Genomic DNA, 15,050 nt, shown 5'->3' on the forward strand with positions numbered 1-15,050 from the left:
CAAATAGGGATTATAATCACATAGAATACATCAATCTAAAGATGTGCATGCATTCAATTAACACCTATGACATGTAGATTCAAAACCAAATCAAAGATGAACTATTTATACCTTGTTCTTGGCTAAAGCTCATGGTTGGGCTCTTGAATCTTGAAAATACCTCAAACCATCATAATTTTAGCACTAAAACATCATAAAATAAGACATTCAAACTATTAGAAACATAAACCCTTGCTTGGTTGCAAAACCAATTTGGTTCTAAGCTCTTTTACCATGAAAATATCCCAAAATCCTTTTAAGAAACGGGATTAACTTCTATTAGATTGTATTACCTATCAAATACAACCAATAACCATCATTAATAAGTTGCTCTAACATCAATCTATGAAATCAAATCATAATTTGACTTCCTATGGTGAAACCAAACAAAAATCAAGGCTTTCTTGCCTCAAAATCCCTTCAATGAATTCTCCTCTTCATTCTATTGATTCAATCCTTTAATAAACATCTTAATCTTTGATCATAAACATTCAATCCATTGATTCCAACTTGATTTCTTCATCTTCAATCCAATCTCTTCTCTTTACTCTCTTACCCTAATTTGGTAAAGTTGTTTGATTTCCTTTGTTGAGAAGAATCTCAATCATAAGGAATATTTATACCCTGTGACAAACTTGTAATATTTTTAGCTTCTCAAAGGAATGCCCATAAATCATGTCAATAATCATTACCCTAGTTCATCTCCTTCCTATTATGCCCTTGGATCCTTAGCTATTAATTAACTAGACCAAAATCACTTAAATTGAACCAATTCATTAAACAACATGAACCAACATGAACCAACATTGAACCATAATCATAGAAGAATCCATTAATATATCATATATACCTAGGTCACATTGATACATATATCTTCCATGAACCATAGTCTATGAACTAGAACTGTATATATAAAATAGTATCATGAGCTATAAATCAACATAAATGTTTATATTAGACCATAAATCATTCATATGCCCAAATCAACATTATGAGTCAGAAAAATCATGAACAATCGTAAATACATCAAAATATACCTTACATATATAGGCATCGAGCTGGTACAATGGCTTCCGCTCGTCCAATCCAATCATTCTGCCAAACCACAAATACAATAATCATTAGATTAACAGTTCTAGGTGGGGAGTATTACACACCCTCCTTGTCTCCCCCCTCTTGCTACGATCTCAGCCCCGCTGCGACCCCAAACTGCCCCACCCCTGACTTCATCTGGCCACACAGCCTCCCTCCAAGGAGTTTGGATCTTGTATATAGCGGTGGGAGTGTTGGGTTGATGGGGTTGGTCTCTCAGGTTGTTCACCATGGGGGGCAGCCATGTTCATGGTTAACACTTAAACAAACATTCATTCTCATAAATATTAATACCAATATGCCCTCTACTTTCTCTTGCTATTCTCTGCCTCTCCCCTGTTTTTTACTACTTTATTATGTTGCTTCAAGATCATCCCCAATACTCTTATGCACAAATAGGTTTGTAACTTCATTTGATTCTCTTCTGGATTGTTTTTTTTTTTTCTTTCTCCAAAGTCCCCTCTTGCTTTTCTGTTGTTGTTGTTGTTGTAATTTGTTACTGCAATATTGCTCCAATGTTGCTTGCTGTCATCGAAATGCTATGTTTTTGTTTATTAGATAGCATGAGAAACTATAGGGGAAGTGAAACCTATAGTTGACATGTACAAAAGAAAAACTAAGATGGTCTGCCATTTTGATTGTTTCATTGCATTACCAGGTTCCTCTTCTGTCACCACCCAAAATGAAAGTTATATGTATGTCATAAAGAATGATTTCTCACACTTTCCTCTTCTTCACCGAAATTGACAGACAAATGGGTTTCTTGAATGTGGACGACTACAGGGATGGTGTGGAGTTGCGGCAGGAGTCGAAGAGGGAGGCTTGTGTAGTCAGTGGAGGGGTGGGGGTGTTTGGGGTCGTAGTGGGGCTGAGGTCATAGCCAAAGGTGGGGGTTGGGAAAGGAAAAGACGAGGGCAGGAGATGGGGAGGATGAGGGGTGTTGTTGGGTTGTGTCTCGGCAGGGGTTAGGAGTAGGTGGGATTGGGTTGGGTTGCAGTAGGGGGTGGGGGTCGGTGGGGCTGCAAGAAGAAAAAGAAGAAAGAGGAGGAGGGAAGATGATGTGGGTCCCACTTAGTTTTGTATATTAAAAAAATTAGGAAAATTATCAACGCTACCCCTTGAGTTATACCCTTATTTTAATGCAACCCCACTAAATACCCAAATATCAAAACCAATCCAATATCTAACGGGGTTAACTGTGTGAAATGCAAATGACTAAAATAGTCTCTATGCTAAAACATAAAAAATCTACCTCACCTCACTTTCTTACCATTGGAGTCCAAACCCGTGAAGGAAAATAGGGCATCCGACCTCCATCTTCCATCCTTCCGACCAGCACACCAAAGAACCTGCAAGTGTCCGACCATAGAAAAAGAAATAAATAAAACCCACACAACCCTTTTCTTTCTTCAATGGCTTCCATCTTCCCTTCAGATCTACAATTTGACTTCAGAGTTCTAAGAAGATCTCAATTCAAAATCTCCAAAAATGGGAAGGTCATGCTCTCCATCATTGTCGTTACCCTCATCCCTTACTCTCGTTTCTTGTTGGTTGATCATTACATCCAATACCTTCTGATCATGGATTTCATCACCAGAGTTCTTCTATTGGGCATAGAGAAACGCAAAAGCCCTAAACTACTCAGTAAAATCAAAGAAGATGCTAGAAACATTGTTACAATTCAACTCGTCTTCACAATTGGGTTTTGTTTTGTCTCCCTGTTTTCCATGACTTGTACAATATATGTTTCATCCATGGCTAGAGCTAAGAAGAACGTATCCTTCAAGTAGGTTGTTTCGATGATCATAAGAACATGGACCCGACCACCGATCACTCTGTACTACATGACTCTTTTGGGTTTTGGTTATGCCCTTTTGGTTTTGGCTTCCTTGGGTGTTGTTGTGGTGGTTTTCTGATGGTTTGCTTGCCTTGCTTGTCCTTGGCATTTTGGTAGCCCTTTTGGGGTGTCTGCTTTCTCTGTACTTGGCTGCAAATTGGGTACTGGGGCAAGGGTTTCAGTTATGGAAGAAGGTTGCTATGATTTGGAGGCTTTGGGAGAGCTGCAGAGATCATCAAGTGATCCTCAGTGATGCCTCCCCTACATGCCTCCCTCATCGGCAAGCGATTCAACTGCTTGCAACATTCAGTTGGATTGCTGAACCAACTCCTCTATTGCCTCCATGGCTTCACAGATCGAAACCACAGAAGCAACATAGGGATCTAAACTAGAAAATGAATTAGCCCTGCAGAAAAACGAGGGCAAGCGACCGTGGATTCTGGTTCACTGGAGATTGTAAACTGAAATCCTAGAATTCAGCAGACAGGAACAGATCCAGATCAGGGTTTGAATTTTGAGGAGGTGATCAATGTTATTCGAACTGTGACCACTAGTAGTTGTAGTAGCATGTGAGATAGTTGGCTCTCAACCGCCTCACCTTTGAACGGTTGGTTGCAGAGGTGAACGATGGTTCGAGTGAGGAAGAAGAAGAACTTGTTTTGATTGGAAGGGTATAATAGTCTTTAAGATTAATATTACCTACTAATATCACCATTTAAACCCCGTTAGATTTTGGGTTGGTTTTGATATTTGGGTATTTAGTGGGGTTGCATTAAAATAAAGATGTAATTCAGGGGGTGATGTTGATAATTTCCCAAACAATTGGATAAAAAAAAAATTGAATAATAGATTAATTGTAAATCAGTTTAGGTATCCCAAACCATAATTTGTGAAAACTTTAGGTACCTGGATGAATAAAACAAAACGATTAGAGTTGACTCTTGATGGTACACGGTTCAGACTTCAGAGACAAAAAAAAAAAAAAAAAACACTACAGTAACCCAAGCACGGCAGCCGATAATAACGAGAAGAGAACAGAAAAACACACACGCACAGAGAGGATGCTGAGTCTAGTGTTGGGTGTGGTATCTTCAATCACGATCCTCACGATCCTCGTGAAATTTGTCGTTGCAGATGGTAATGATCTAAACTTCAATCGTTATGTTTATTTTCTGTTTCCTTTTCTTTTCCACCAAAATTTGGAAGCCAAATTGCTGCTGTGTCTTCTGTTTTTTTTAATTCATTTTCCCCTTTTGTTTAATTGGTTCAGGGGATCTTACCTTAACGTCAAAAAGGCGTGCAAAGCGCGAAGAAGTCGAAGATAAGGTGAGTTTCTGAGATTTTAATTGAACCTCATGTAATTGAATTATTTTGACTAGTTATAACTCTGTTTCTTCTTATTTTTCCCTTGAAATTTGACCTTAGGTTGTTTGGATTACTGGCGCCAGCAAAGGAATTGGTACTGATTTAAGTTCTTTCCCACTGTTTTTTTTTATCTATTTTACATTGCTTAAACAGTTTTCCTTCTGAAACTATGTTTTGGTTCTTTTTATAACTTATTGTTCCTATAAATGGTAAGAGTTGAATATTACCATTTGTTAACTGTGAAGACAAGGAGTTACTAATTGAAGTTTTTTTCCTCCTTGGCACAATTTGAACAACTTCATTGTTTTTATGGATTTGGGAAAAATGTTGCAAGTAATTGAAAAAAAAGGGTGTTGTGCATGCGGAAATGGTTGGTTTCTTTTAGATAGAAAAATTGCCAAAACATTGTCCGGTCTAGACTCAAGAGAAGGTTCTCTTGACAGTCCACCTAGTTCTGCCATGTGGCAGGAGGATGTATCAATTCCAATTGTTGGATATAAGGCATGGTCTGAATTGGCTGTGTTAAATTTCAGGGCCAAAATCAATCATATAACCCCTTGTGTATTTGCAAGCATTCCTTAGCAGTTCATGTCTTGGTGTGCACCCTCTTGGTAGTCCTGGATTTTCAAAGCATTAATTTACCATTTGGCAAATTCTGACTGGACATCTGAGCCGGTGATCTAGGGTTTAACTGTCCAGAAAATTTGTGCCCCATCCGACATGCCACTTGGCCTATATTTTGGATTGACCAAATAAGCTTTTCTAGGTAGGTCAACCAGATAAACTTTGGCTCTAGACTCAATTTGTATCCTCCCTCCTGATTGCATGAATTTTCATGAAGTTTTATTCATTTTGTGTATGTTTCTCGAGCATAAGTTTATTTAAGGGTAGGACAGGTTGAGTCCTTGCATGCCTGATGTCTATCTTATGTCAAGAGGTTCTTGATATTCTTCACATTGATACTTCAGTGGCTGTTTGGCCAATAATTAAGCCAACTGATTGGGGGATGGGGTTGGGGGTGGGAAGAGGGAGTCTTGGAATCAGTATTCGTGTGTTACTGTAGTTGGCTCACTTTGAGAGAATTCTCTCTTTTTGTTTAATTTTTTTATATGAGGGTGGGGGAGTTGGAATCTTCTGGACCTCCTTATGAACTTGAGTTGTTGTCTTTCCCAAAGGATCGAACAGGGGAAAATTCCCAAACAATATATGCATACAGAGTAACTAAGTATGGACAGAATTGTGGCTTCTGCAGTAACAGAAATTAACGAATGGTTAAAACAGCAGTCTAATTGGTTTGCGGATAGAAAGAATGTTTATTCAAGAACTGAAATTTGATCAAGAATGAGATGGGCAGTTCTGTTCTCGATTATGGAATGTTTACAAACAGATTAACACCTGCCATCAAGAAAGATCAAATACTAACAGTATGGAATAAGAGAAAGATGAAACTAGGAGTAGCAGAGAAAATAAAATAAAATAGAGAAGGCTAGAGACAGAAAAACAGGTTTGAAATTAAGATTTAAGTGAGAAATCTGATTCTGATAAGATATCAGATTGAAGAGAGATGATAACAGATTTATAATGAAATAACAGAGAGTGATGTTTGGTGAACACGTAGGCAATGTACAGATTTGTGTCTAAAAGTTGTAACAGAAGTTCTAACGTATAATTAGCTAACTTATGAAATATATATGTTGTTACTTGATTTAATATTTAGAACCTGTATATTGTTCCAGACCTGTAATAAAACTTAAACAATTTAGACAGAGAAGAAAGACATCTCCCTTTCTTATGCTGCTTGTGAGCAGAATGGTTGATCACCTATTACTATGGTAACCTTTCCTGAGAGGGTATGGTTTGACTTCCTGTCGGTCTTCAATATGCTTTGGCCTTTACCCAATGATATGGTGGGGTTTTTGTGGTTCTGGCACTTGGCTCCAGTAGGGGTTAGGGGGAGATTCTTGTGGAGAGCTGCACTATTGGCAGGCTTTTGGTGCATATGGGAGGAAAGAAACACTATTGTTTTGAGATGAGTTTTCTTCGGAGATGGCGGTCATTGAAAAGATGAAAGTGAGGGTTGCTCATTGGGCAGTGGTGGATTTGTTTAGAGATGTCCGTCTACATACCTTTTACAGGTTGAAAAATGTGATCAGTTACAATCCCCTGGGTAAAAGGACAGGCTTCTTGAGTCCCCTCACCTTTGGGTGTTGTAAATCAAATTTTGATGCATCATCTTTGGGCTACCCAAGCCCATCAGGCGCTGGTGGGTAATGGGTTTCTAAGCACTTAAGGAGATTGGGGTTTAGAAAATTACAAATAACCAGAGTTGCAGGGATTAGGAACCCGAAAAAGACCAGCAAACAATCTAAAACAAGAGGAAGACTGGTCTGATGTGGCCAATACCTGGTCGAGTGGACTGTTTGGCAGGGAGAATACTTCAGTACATTTTCAGGACAATTCAATGGTCACATTTAAGATTATGGAAGAGTCCTTGTTAAAATAGTAAACTGAACTTCTTAACAGAAAACCAGATGGCAGGCCCTTTAATGGTTCAAACAGAATCCAATATAGATCTGATGTAATGAAGCGTCAGCAATAAGAGAGCTTGATAGTGTTCTGAAATCAAAGCTGGAAAATCGATTCAAATAACGGATTTTAAAGAAGCATGCCTCGAGTAGGAAAGCTTAAATCGATTGGAAAGTCATGGTTCAATTCCAACTAATAAGATAGGATTGAGAACTAACCAGAATAATAAACTGAATAGAATATCAAGAAACAGACCAGCATATTAGTAAATCTAACATAGATTAAGAAGTATGAACTCTAAGCATAAACAGGGTAAAGGAGTTGCAGAAACTGATTTGACATTGATTGAGATTAAGTACAGGAAATAAAAGATCAGGAGTCCACCTGATTATCTTCTGAATCCGCTGCAGAACAACATCCAGAATCTATTGAGTCATGCCTGAAATCCACAGATACTAAGGGTCTGAAATCCAGAGACTTTGGGCTGAAAATATTCTTCTTTCATTGAACAAATCATGAGAGGTTATTAAGTAACAGACCAGCATATCAGTAAAGCTAACATAGATTAAGAAGTAAGAACAGCCAAAGCATGCACAGGGTAAATGAGTTGCAGAAACTGACCTGATATTGATAGAGATAAAGTACAGGAAATAAAACATCACGAATCCACCAGATTACCTGCTGTATCCACAGCAGAGGAACACCCAGAATCCACTGAGTCACACCTGAAATCCACATGTGCTAAGGGTCAAGGTTCGAAAACTTGGGTCTCGGTGCCAACTCGGACCCTTGAAAAACCGAGTCGAGTCGAGATCTCGCCGAGTTGGTGCACTTTTTTTCTTTCCGACTCGAAGCCTCATCTCGGTGGGTTTTAGACCTAGTTTGGGTCTGAAACTTGGTATTCAGCCTATTTTAGGCCATTTAAACACAATGACACTATCAGATTTTGCAAAAACAAAGTCCAAATAGGAGTTTCACTTAGTGGGAAAGCAGGACAAACACTTACTTCTGCTAGAAACTGGGACAGACATAGGACAAACACATTTATTTATGCCTAATATCATTTAAGTAGATGCTATTTCATTTACTTAAGATATTATTCATAAATAAGCAAATACCCCCTATTTGAATCCAATAAAAATAGTTAAAAAATCAAATTCCAAGAGGAAAAAAAGTCAACCCCCCCAGTTCAAGAACTTGGATTGCTTAAATCTGATTTATATTGAAGGAGTTATGTACCGGTCAAACTTAATTCGGTGTGCGCGAATGTTGTCAAAATCGCTCTGAATGAAAAAATATTTTTGGACATAAAAACAAATGAATATTTTACCGCACTTTTGGTTTTTAGCAATGTTTTACCATATTAACATTTATGGAATTTTTAGATTTAAGAAAAACCCCAGCATTAGAAAGTTGAAAATTGCGCCTATTGTCGAAAATCCAGTTTTTGTTCTTGAACTGGGGGGTTGACTTTTTTCCCTCTTGGAATTTGATTTTTTAACTATTTTTATTGGATTCAAATAGGGAGGGGGTATTTGCTTATTTATGAATAATATCTTAAGTAAATGAAATACAAAAACATTTACTTAAATGATATTAGGCATAAATAAGTGTCTGTCTTGTTTGTCCTGGTTCCTGGCATAGATAGGTGTCTGTATACCAACATTTTCCAGCAAGATCTCGAGATCTGGCACTCATATAAAGGACCTAGATGGGCATTTTCCTATGTCAAACCGAGATCTCGACGGAGATCCAAGATCTCGCCGAGATCTCGGCGAGATATTGACATTTTGAGACTCGTAGGCAGTCTCGTCTCGGGATTTCGAAAAACCGAGATCTCGCGAGTTCTCGAACTATGCTAAGGGTCTGAAATCCACAAACTTTGAGCTGAAAAGCTTCTTCTTTCATTGAACACATCGTGGAGACTAATAGCCTTTACATCATAGTAGTCAAGGCGACTAGGCGACAAGGCGCCCGCCTAGGCACCATAGGTCTGTAGTATATGGCTATATGTAATATAGTAATGATAATTTTATAATTATGCTTATATGCGACATAGACATCATATCGATGCAATATGATATAATTATACCTGTAATGACCTAATATGAGAAAATCAACATATAATAAACAAAGCATAGAATATAATATAAGCATATTCATAAAAACAAAGCAATAAACATAAATCAATGTAAATTCATGAAGTGTCAACAATGTGTGCTGTTGCCTTGGACCCAAGAAAGAGCTTAGGAGCCCCCTTGACAACTATGCTTTACATGCTTTTATAGAAGTGCTATAAACTTAAACAGACTAACGATGAAAGATAAAAACTATATCAATAAAGGTAAACTACTCCATGTGTAGGCTGTGTTGGAGTTTCCTTAACAGACTCAAACTCATAGGAAAACAATAAATAAAACCCAAGTTGTGAAGGAGATTTTCCCCCTCATGCAGACTATGTTTGGGTGTCCTAAAGAGACAAATAACTGAATAAAACAACTTCAAACATAGCTGGACTCATAGAATCCCTAATCCAGCCAACTGCAACCACTTTAGCAACAAAATAAAATAAATATAAGACTCCAATTAGCCCCATTGTTTCTGATTTCTAGAGGAACCAAAACTGAACCTACTGTCCTGCTCTTGAACCGCAAGCCATGGTTTGAACCAATAGTTGAACCAAACCAGACCCAACCCAAACTGCAGGAACGGATTTCTTCTCTTGCTGAATACAACACCAGTGGGTTTATTAGATCTTCCACACAGGAAGTGCTGAGAGCGTAGTTTGCACCTAATGGTGAGGGGTAAATCTGTTAGAGCTGAGCTCTTTTTGCAGAAGATGGGATTGGAGCTTGCAACGAGAGAAAGCTTTGACAATATAATAGTATGTGATTCAGAAACAATCATTGCTGCTTTTGCTTCATGTAGGACATTTGGGATTATCTTGTACATTTTGCAATATATTTATATTAGAGAAGTTGGATACGCATAGGAGATTTGCTAGTTTGTTAGTTGTTTACTTAGCTACAGTTTCTATTTTCAGAATAGGTAATTAGGATTTTTTTTTTTTCAATTTTTTAAAAAATCTCTTTTCTATATATGAATGTAATCCCATCGCTAGAGTAGAGTTTTTGAATGAAAATTTTTATTGGAGTTTATTCAGGACCAGTGAGAGCCTTGTTGAATCCCTTCTTCCAACTCCTCCTTCCTTTTATGTTTTATCAGGTCTTAACTCTCCCTTGCTCTTGTTATTCTTTGTATTTGTTTCTTATTCTTTCCTTCTCCTTTTCTCCTGTTGTTACCCTTTTCTTGGTGTTGTCCTGTTCTAGCGTTAGACTTGGTTCAGCAAGAGGGATTTCGAACTCTCTCATCCAAGGTTCAAAAACTTGGATTTCGGTCTCATTTCGGCTTGGCCGAAATCTTACGAAACAGGCAAAATTTTGTCGAAATAGTGCATTTTTTGCCAGTATTTTTTGGTTGGCCATTTCGCGGGCAAACGGCCACATTAAGCTCTGATACTTTAGGGAAACCTTATTTTAGCCTATATAAATTTATGTGAACTTTATATTGAAAGGAAAGTCACACAAAGTGGTGGTTTGGATTTGCACCCTTGGTTGGTAGTATACGCTGAACCCTATTGTATACTGGTGTAATATGGGATATAAGGGTAGAATTCTCCTAGGGATTTTATGTTGTGTTGCCCTAGGGGCATTATTGTCTTTGTATTCCATTCTCATTATCATAAATAAAGGTGTGCTGTGTCTCATAGACACAAGTCACAATTCCCAAAGTCATCATGGTATAAGAGTAGGAAGAATTGACCTAGGGATTACCACTGCCGCCGCCTCTCTATCTCTCTCTCTCTCCTCTTTCTCTTTTTCCTTAGCAGTGCCACCACCTACCACCACCGTCGGCCATCCATCTCATCACCGCCGCCTCCTTTCTCTCGGTTTCCCTTCTAGCGTCACCGAGAGGCAAGGATCCGCGACTCCCTTCCTTTGCCACCCCTCGGTGGTGTTTTTCTCTCACCGCCGAGGGTTTTCCCTCCTTTTTTGTTGATCCCTAGCCCTTCTCCATGAACTAAAAGGCTGAGGTTCTTGGTTCTTGCAAATTTTTTTTTAATCTGTTGATGATCTGATTTTTTTTTTTTCCTGCTATTTGCTACAATGTTGGATTCTTCGACTGCTACATCTACTTTGGAGGGACAAGTCCATGGTTCTCATCACGGCTTTCGTACTTTCTTTGTGTGCGCTGTCCGATTGGATGGTAGCAATTATTTGATGTGGTCCAGATCATGTTATCTCAACATCGACTCCCACGGGTTTGTAGGTTATCTCACTGGCACGAAAGAGAAACCCCTCATTGCAGGTCCTGAACAAGACAAGTGGAGTTCTTCCAACTCCCTATTGATGTCTTATTTTCTTTCCAGCATGACACCACAACTTGCTCGTGGTTATCTTTTGCTTGACACTGTTGCAAAAATTTGGAAGGCTGCCCAAGAGACTTATTCTCAGGTTGGGAATGATGCCCATGTCTACGAATTACGAAAAAAACTCTATGAGACCAAGTAGAAGGAACTCAGCCTTTCTCATTATTACTCTAAGTTGCGTAGTTTGTGGCAGGAGCTCGATTTTTATGACACTTTCTAGGCCTCTACACCTGAAGATGTGATCAAGTTCAAGAAACGAGAAGATAAATTCAGGGTTTATGATTTTCTTGTTGGGCTTAATGTAGAGTATTATCAACTACGTGCCCAGGTTCTTAGCAGGTATCCATTCCCAACTTTGGAACAAGCTTATTCTCTGATTCAACTTGAAGACAGCCGTCGCAATGCCATGTTGCCTCCTCCTCCTCAGGACAGATTGGTTCTTTTGTCTGGTCCTCCTGTGCAACCCAAGAGTGGGTGTTCTCGTCCTAGTGACAGGGAAACCATTAGGTGTGATTATTATGGGAAAGAGAGACACACCAAGGAATTCTGTCGGAAGCTTCATGGGCGCCCTACTCCTACTTCTACCAAGGGCCGTGGACGTGGGAAACCTGCTGCCCATCATACTGAGACCATGGTACCTGATGCTCCTATAGGTGCTACACCCTCTCCTCCTCTGGATGAGCTTACAAAGCTCTTGCGCCATTTGGTCACAAAGTTGGACTCCACCACCGGCTCTGCCAGTTCCGCTGTTGCTTCCGGCTCTACTTCCACCTTGGTACCTTCGGACTCTACTACTCCAGGTATCTCTTTTGCTTGTCTTTGTACCTCTTCTCTTTTCAATTCCTGGATCCTTGACTCTGGTGCTTCCGACCACATGACCGGTAAGGCAAATTTCTTCTCCACATATTCCCCTTGTTTTGGTAAGGATAAAGTTCGCATTACTAATGGTTCCCTTTCCTCTATTTCTGGGAAGGGGTCCATCACATTCTCTCCCACCTTGTCGTTAAACTTTGTCTTACATGTTCCTAATTTTACTACCAACCTTCTCTCAATTAGTCATCTCACATCTGATCTTAGTTGTGAGGTGACTTTTTTTCCTTCTCGCCGTCTTTTTCAGGATTTGGTAATGGGGGAAATGATTGGGTCTGGTAACGCTGATGATGGTCTCTATTTGCTTGATGCTGCTTCTTCTCTTCATCACGCTCATCCCACTGCTGCTGATTCTTCTGTTCCATCTGATTATTATACTTTGGCATCATCGTTTAGGGCACCCCCTGTAGGTACTTTGCTTAAAACATTTCCTAAGTTGTTTTCTGGTTGTAATCTTAAGGATATTTTTTGTGATGCTTGCGTTTTGGCTAAGCAAACTCGTTCTTCTTATTCTAGTTTGAATTCTAGAAGTAATACACCTTTTATGTTAATTCATTCTGATGTGTGGGGCCCTACCCGTTCTTCTCTTTCTGGTTATAAATGGTTTGTGTCTTTTATTGATTGTTGCTCTCGTTGCACTTGGCTTTCTCTGATGCATCATAAAAATGAGGTTTTTCAATGTCTTAAATCCTTTTACTCTTTTTTTCGTACCTAATATAATGCTCAAATAAAAATTCTTTGTAGTGATAATGATAGGGAATATTTTGATGGGGCATTTCAGGCATATCTCACTTCTCAGGGCATCCTCCACCAAACCAGCTTAGACACACCTGCTCAGAATGGGGTGGCTGAACGCAAGAACTGCCACCTATTGGAGGTTGCTCGTGCCCTTCTATTTGAAATGAATGTCCCATCCCATTGTTGGAGTGAAGCTGTCATGACAGCTGCCTACTTAATCAACCGAATGCCTTCCCGTGTTCTCCAGTTTTGTTCTCCCATTCAAGTCCTTCAAGGTTCCACCTCCTTTATTATTCCACCCAAAGTTTTTCGGTGTGTTTGTTATGCCCGGAACCATCAGTACCCTAGTAAGTTAGAGCTGCGAAGCTTAAAATGCATTTTTGTTGGGTACTCTCCTACTCAAAAAGTCTACCGCTGCTATCATCCACCTTCCGGCCGTATGTATGTAACCATGGATGTTGTTTTTAATGAAGCTGTCCCTTATTATGATGTGGCATCTCATCAAGGGGTGATCTGGTTAGTGCTGATATGCCTGTGTCTTCTCTTCCCATGCTTTTGGTTCCTTTGGTTTAGGGGGAGTCTTCCCTTCCCATTCAAAAGGAGACCCAACCTGCAGTTATTCCACCGGTTATTCAGACATACACTCGTCAACGTTCTTGTCGTGGGATGCAAATAGACACTACCACAGCTGCACCAGATCCACCGGCTCCTCCTATATTGGATCCATCACCTCTAGGTAATATTTCTTCTCTAACCCCATCTCCTATTATTTCAGATCCATCTTTAGAATTGCCTATTGCTGTCCGTAAAGGGGTTAGAACTTGTATGCAGCACCCTCTTTCTCAGGTTGTGTCATATGAGTCTCTCTCCCCTTTATATCATGCCTTTGTTACTTCTCTATCCTCTGTTTCCCTTCCTAAAAACTAGAAGGTTGCTCTTCAAGATCCCAAATGGAAGGTAGCTATGATGGAGGCTATGATGGAGGAGATGCACGCCCTTGAGAAAAATGGTACTTGAGACTTAGTTGTTCTTCATTCTCAGAAGAAAACCATCAATTGCAAGTGGGTGTTTCCTGTTAAACAGAATTCAGATGGTACTGTGGATAGATACCAAGCCAGATTGGTTACCAGGGGATTTACCCAAACCTATGGTCTCAACTATCAAGAAACCTTTGCTCCTATTGCAAAGATGAACATGATATGGGTGATCTTGTCATGTGCAATCAATCTTGGTTGGGAGCTGCAACAGTTAGATGTGAAGAATGCTTTTCTTCATGGGGAATTAGAAGAAGTCTACCTAGATGTCCCTCCTGGATTTGCTACTCAGGAAACTCATGGGAAGGTGTGCAAGCTCAAACGTGCTCTGTATGGTTTTAAACAGTCTCCCAGGGCTTGGTTCAGCAGATTTCATAGTGCTATGGTTAAGTTTGGTTACACCCAGAGTAATGCAGATCATACTCTCTTCATCAAGAAGTCTGGAACCAAGATTGCTATTCTCATTGTTTATGTGGATGATATGGTTGTCATAGGCAATGATACTGAAGAAATTGCAAGATTGAAACTACATCTTGGGAAGGAGTTTGAAATAAAGGATCTTGCCTCATTACGATATTTCCTTGGAATTGAGGTTACCTGTTCTAAAAAAGGGGTATTTCTTTCTCAGCAGAAATACACCTTGGATTTATTGTCAGAGACTGGCATGTGAGGGTGTAAGCCAGCCGAGACCCCTCTTGAAGCTAATACTCGTCTCTCTAGTAAAACCGGCGACCCTGTGGACAAAGGAAAATATCAGAGGTTAGTTGGGAAGCTGATTTGCCTTTCCCATACTTGGTTAGATGTTGCATTCACAGTTAGCATGGTGAGTCAGTACATGCATGATCCTATACTTCTCATTGAAAGGCTGTGGTTCGTAGCCTTCGATATTTAAAGGCTGCTCCAGGCAAAGGAATTTTATTTTCTCCCCATGATCATTTACGAGTGGAGGCTTTTACTGACTCTGATTGGGCTAGTTCTCCTGATGATAGATGGTCCACTTCTGGCTACTGCACTTTTGTTGGAGGTAATTTGGTCACCTGGCGAAGCAAGAAACAAACTGTTGTTGCTCTATCTAGTGCTGAAGCTGAGTTTCGTGTAATGTCCCATGGTATTTGTGAAT

General features: G+C 39.6%; 1 protein-coding gene across 1 annotated transcript in view; it reads left to right on the plus strand.

Moving 5' to 3' along the window:
• The first annotated feature begins 3,967 nt into the window (after positions 1–3,967).
• Positions 3,968–15,050, plus strand: part of LOC122660442 (dehydrogenase/reductase SDR family member 7) — a 56,797-nt gene continuing 45,714 nt past the window's right edge. Inside the window, exons 1-3 of the mRNA XM_043855752.1 lie at positions 3,968–4,105; positions 4,239–4,294; positions 4,394–4,427. Of these exons, the coding sequence (XP_043711687.1) occupies positions 4,030–4,105; positions 4,239–4,294; positions 4,394–4,427 (166 nt within the window). The 5' untranslated portion in view covers positions 3,968–4,029. The remainder of the gene's footprint in view (positions 4,106–4,238; positions 4,295–4,393; positions 4,428–15,050) is intronic.

This window comes from Telopea speciosissima, chromosome 4, assembly GCF_018873765.1.
Source record: "Telopea speciosissima isolate NSW1024214 ecotype Mountain lineage chromosome 4, Tspe_v1, whole genome shotgun sequence".
Lineage (NCBI taxonomy): Eukaryota > Viridiplantae > Streptophyta > Magnoliopsida > Proteales > Proteaceae > Telopea > Telopea speciosissima.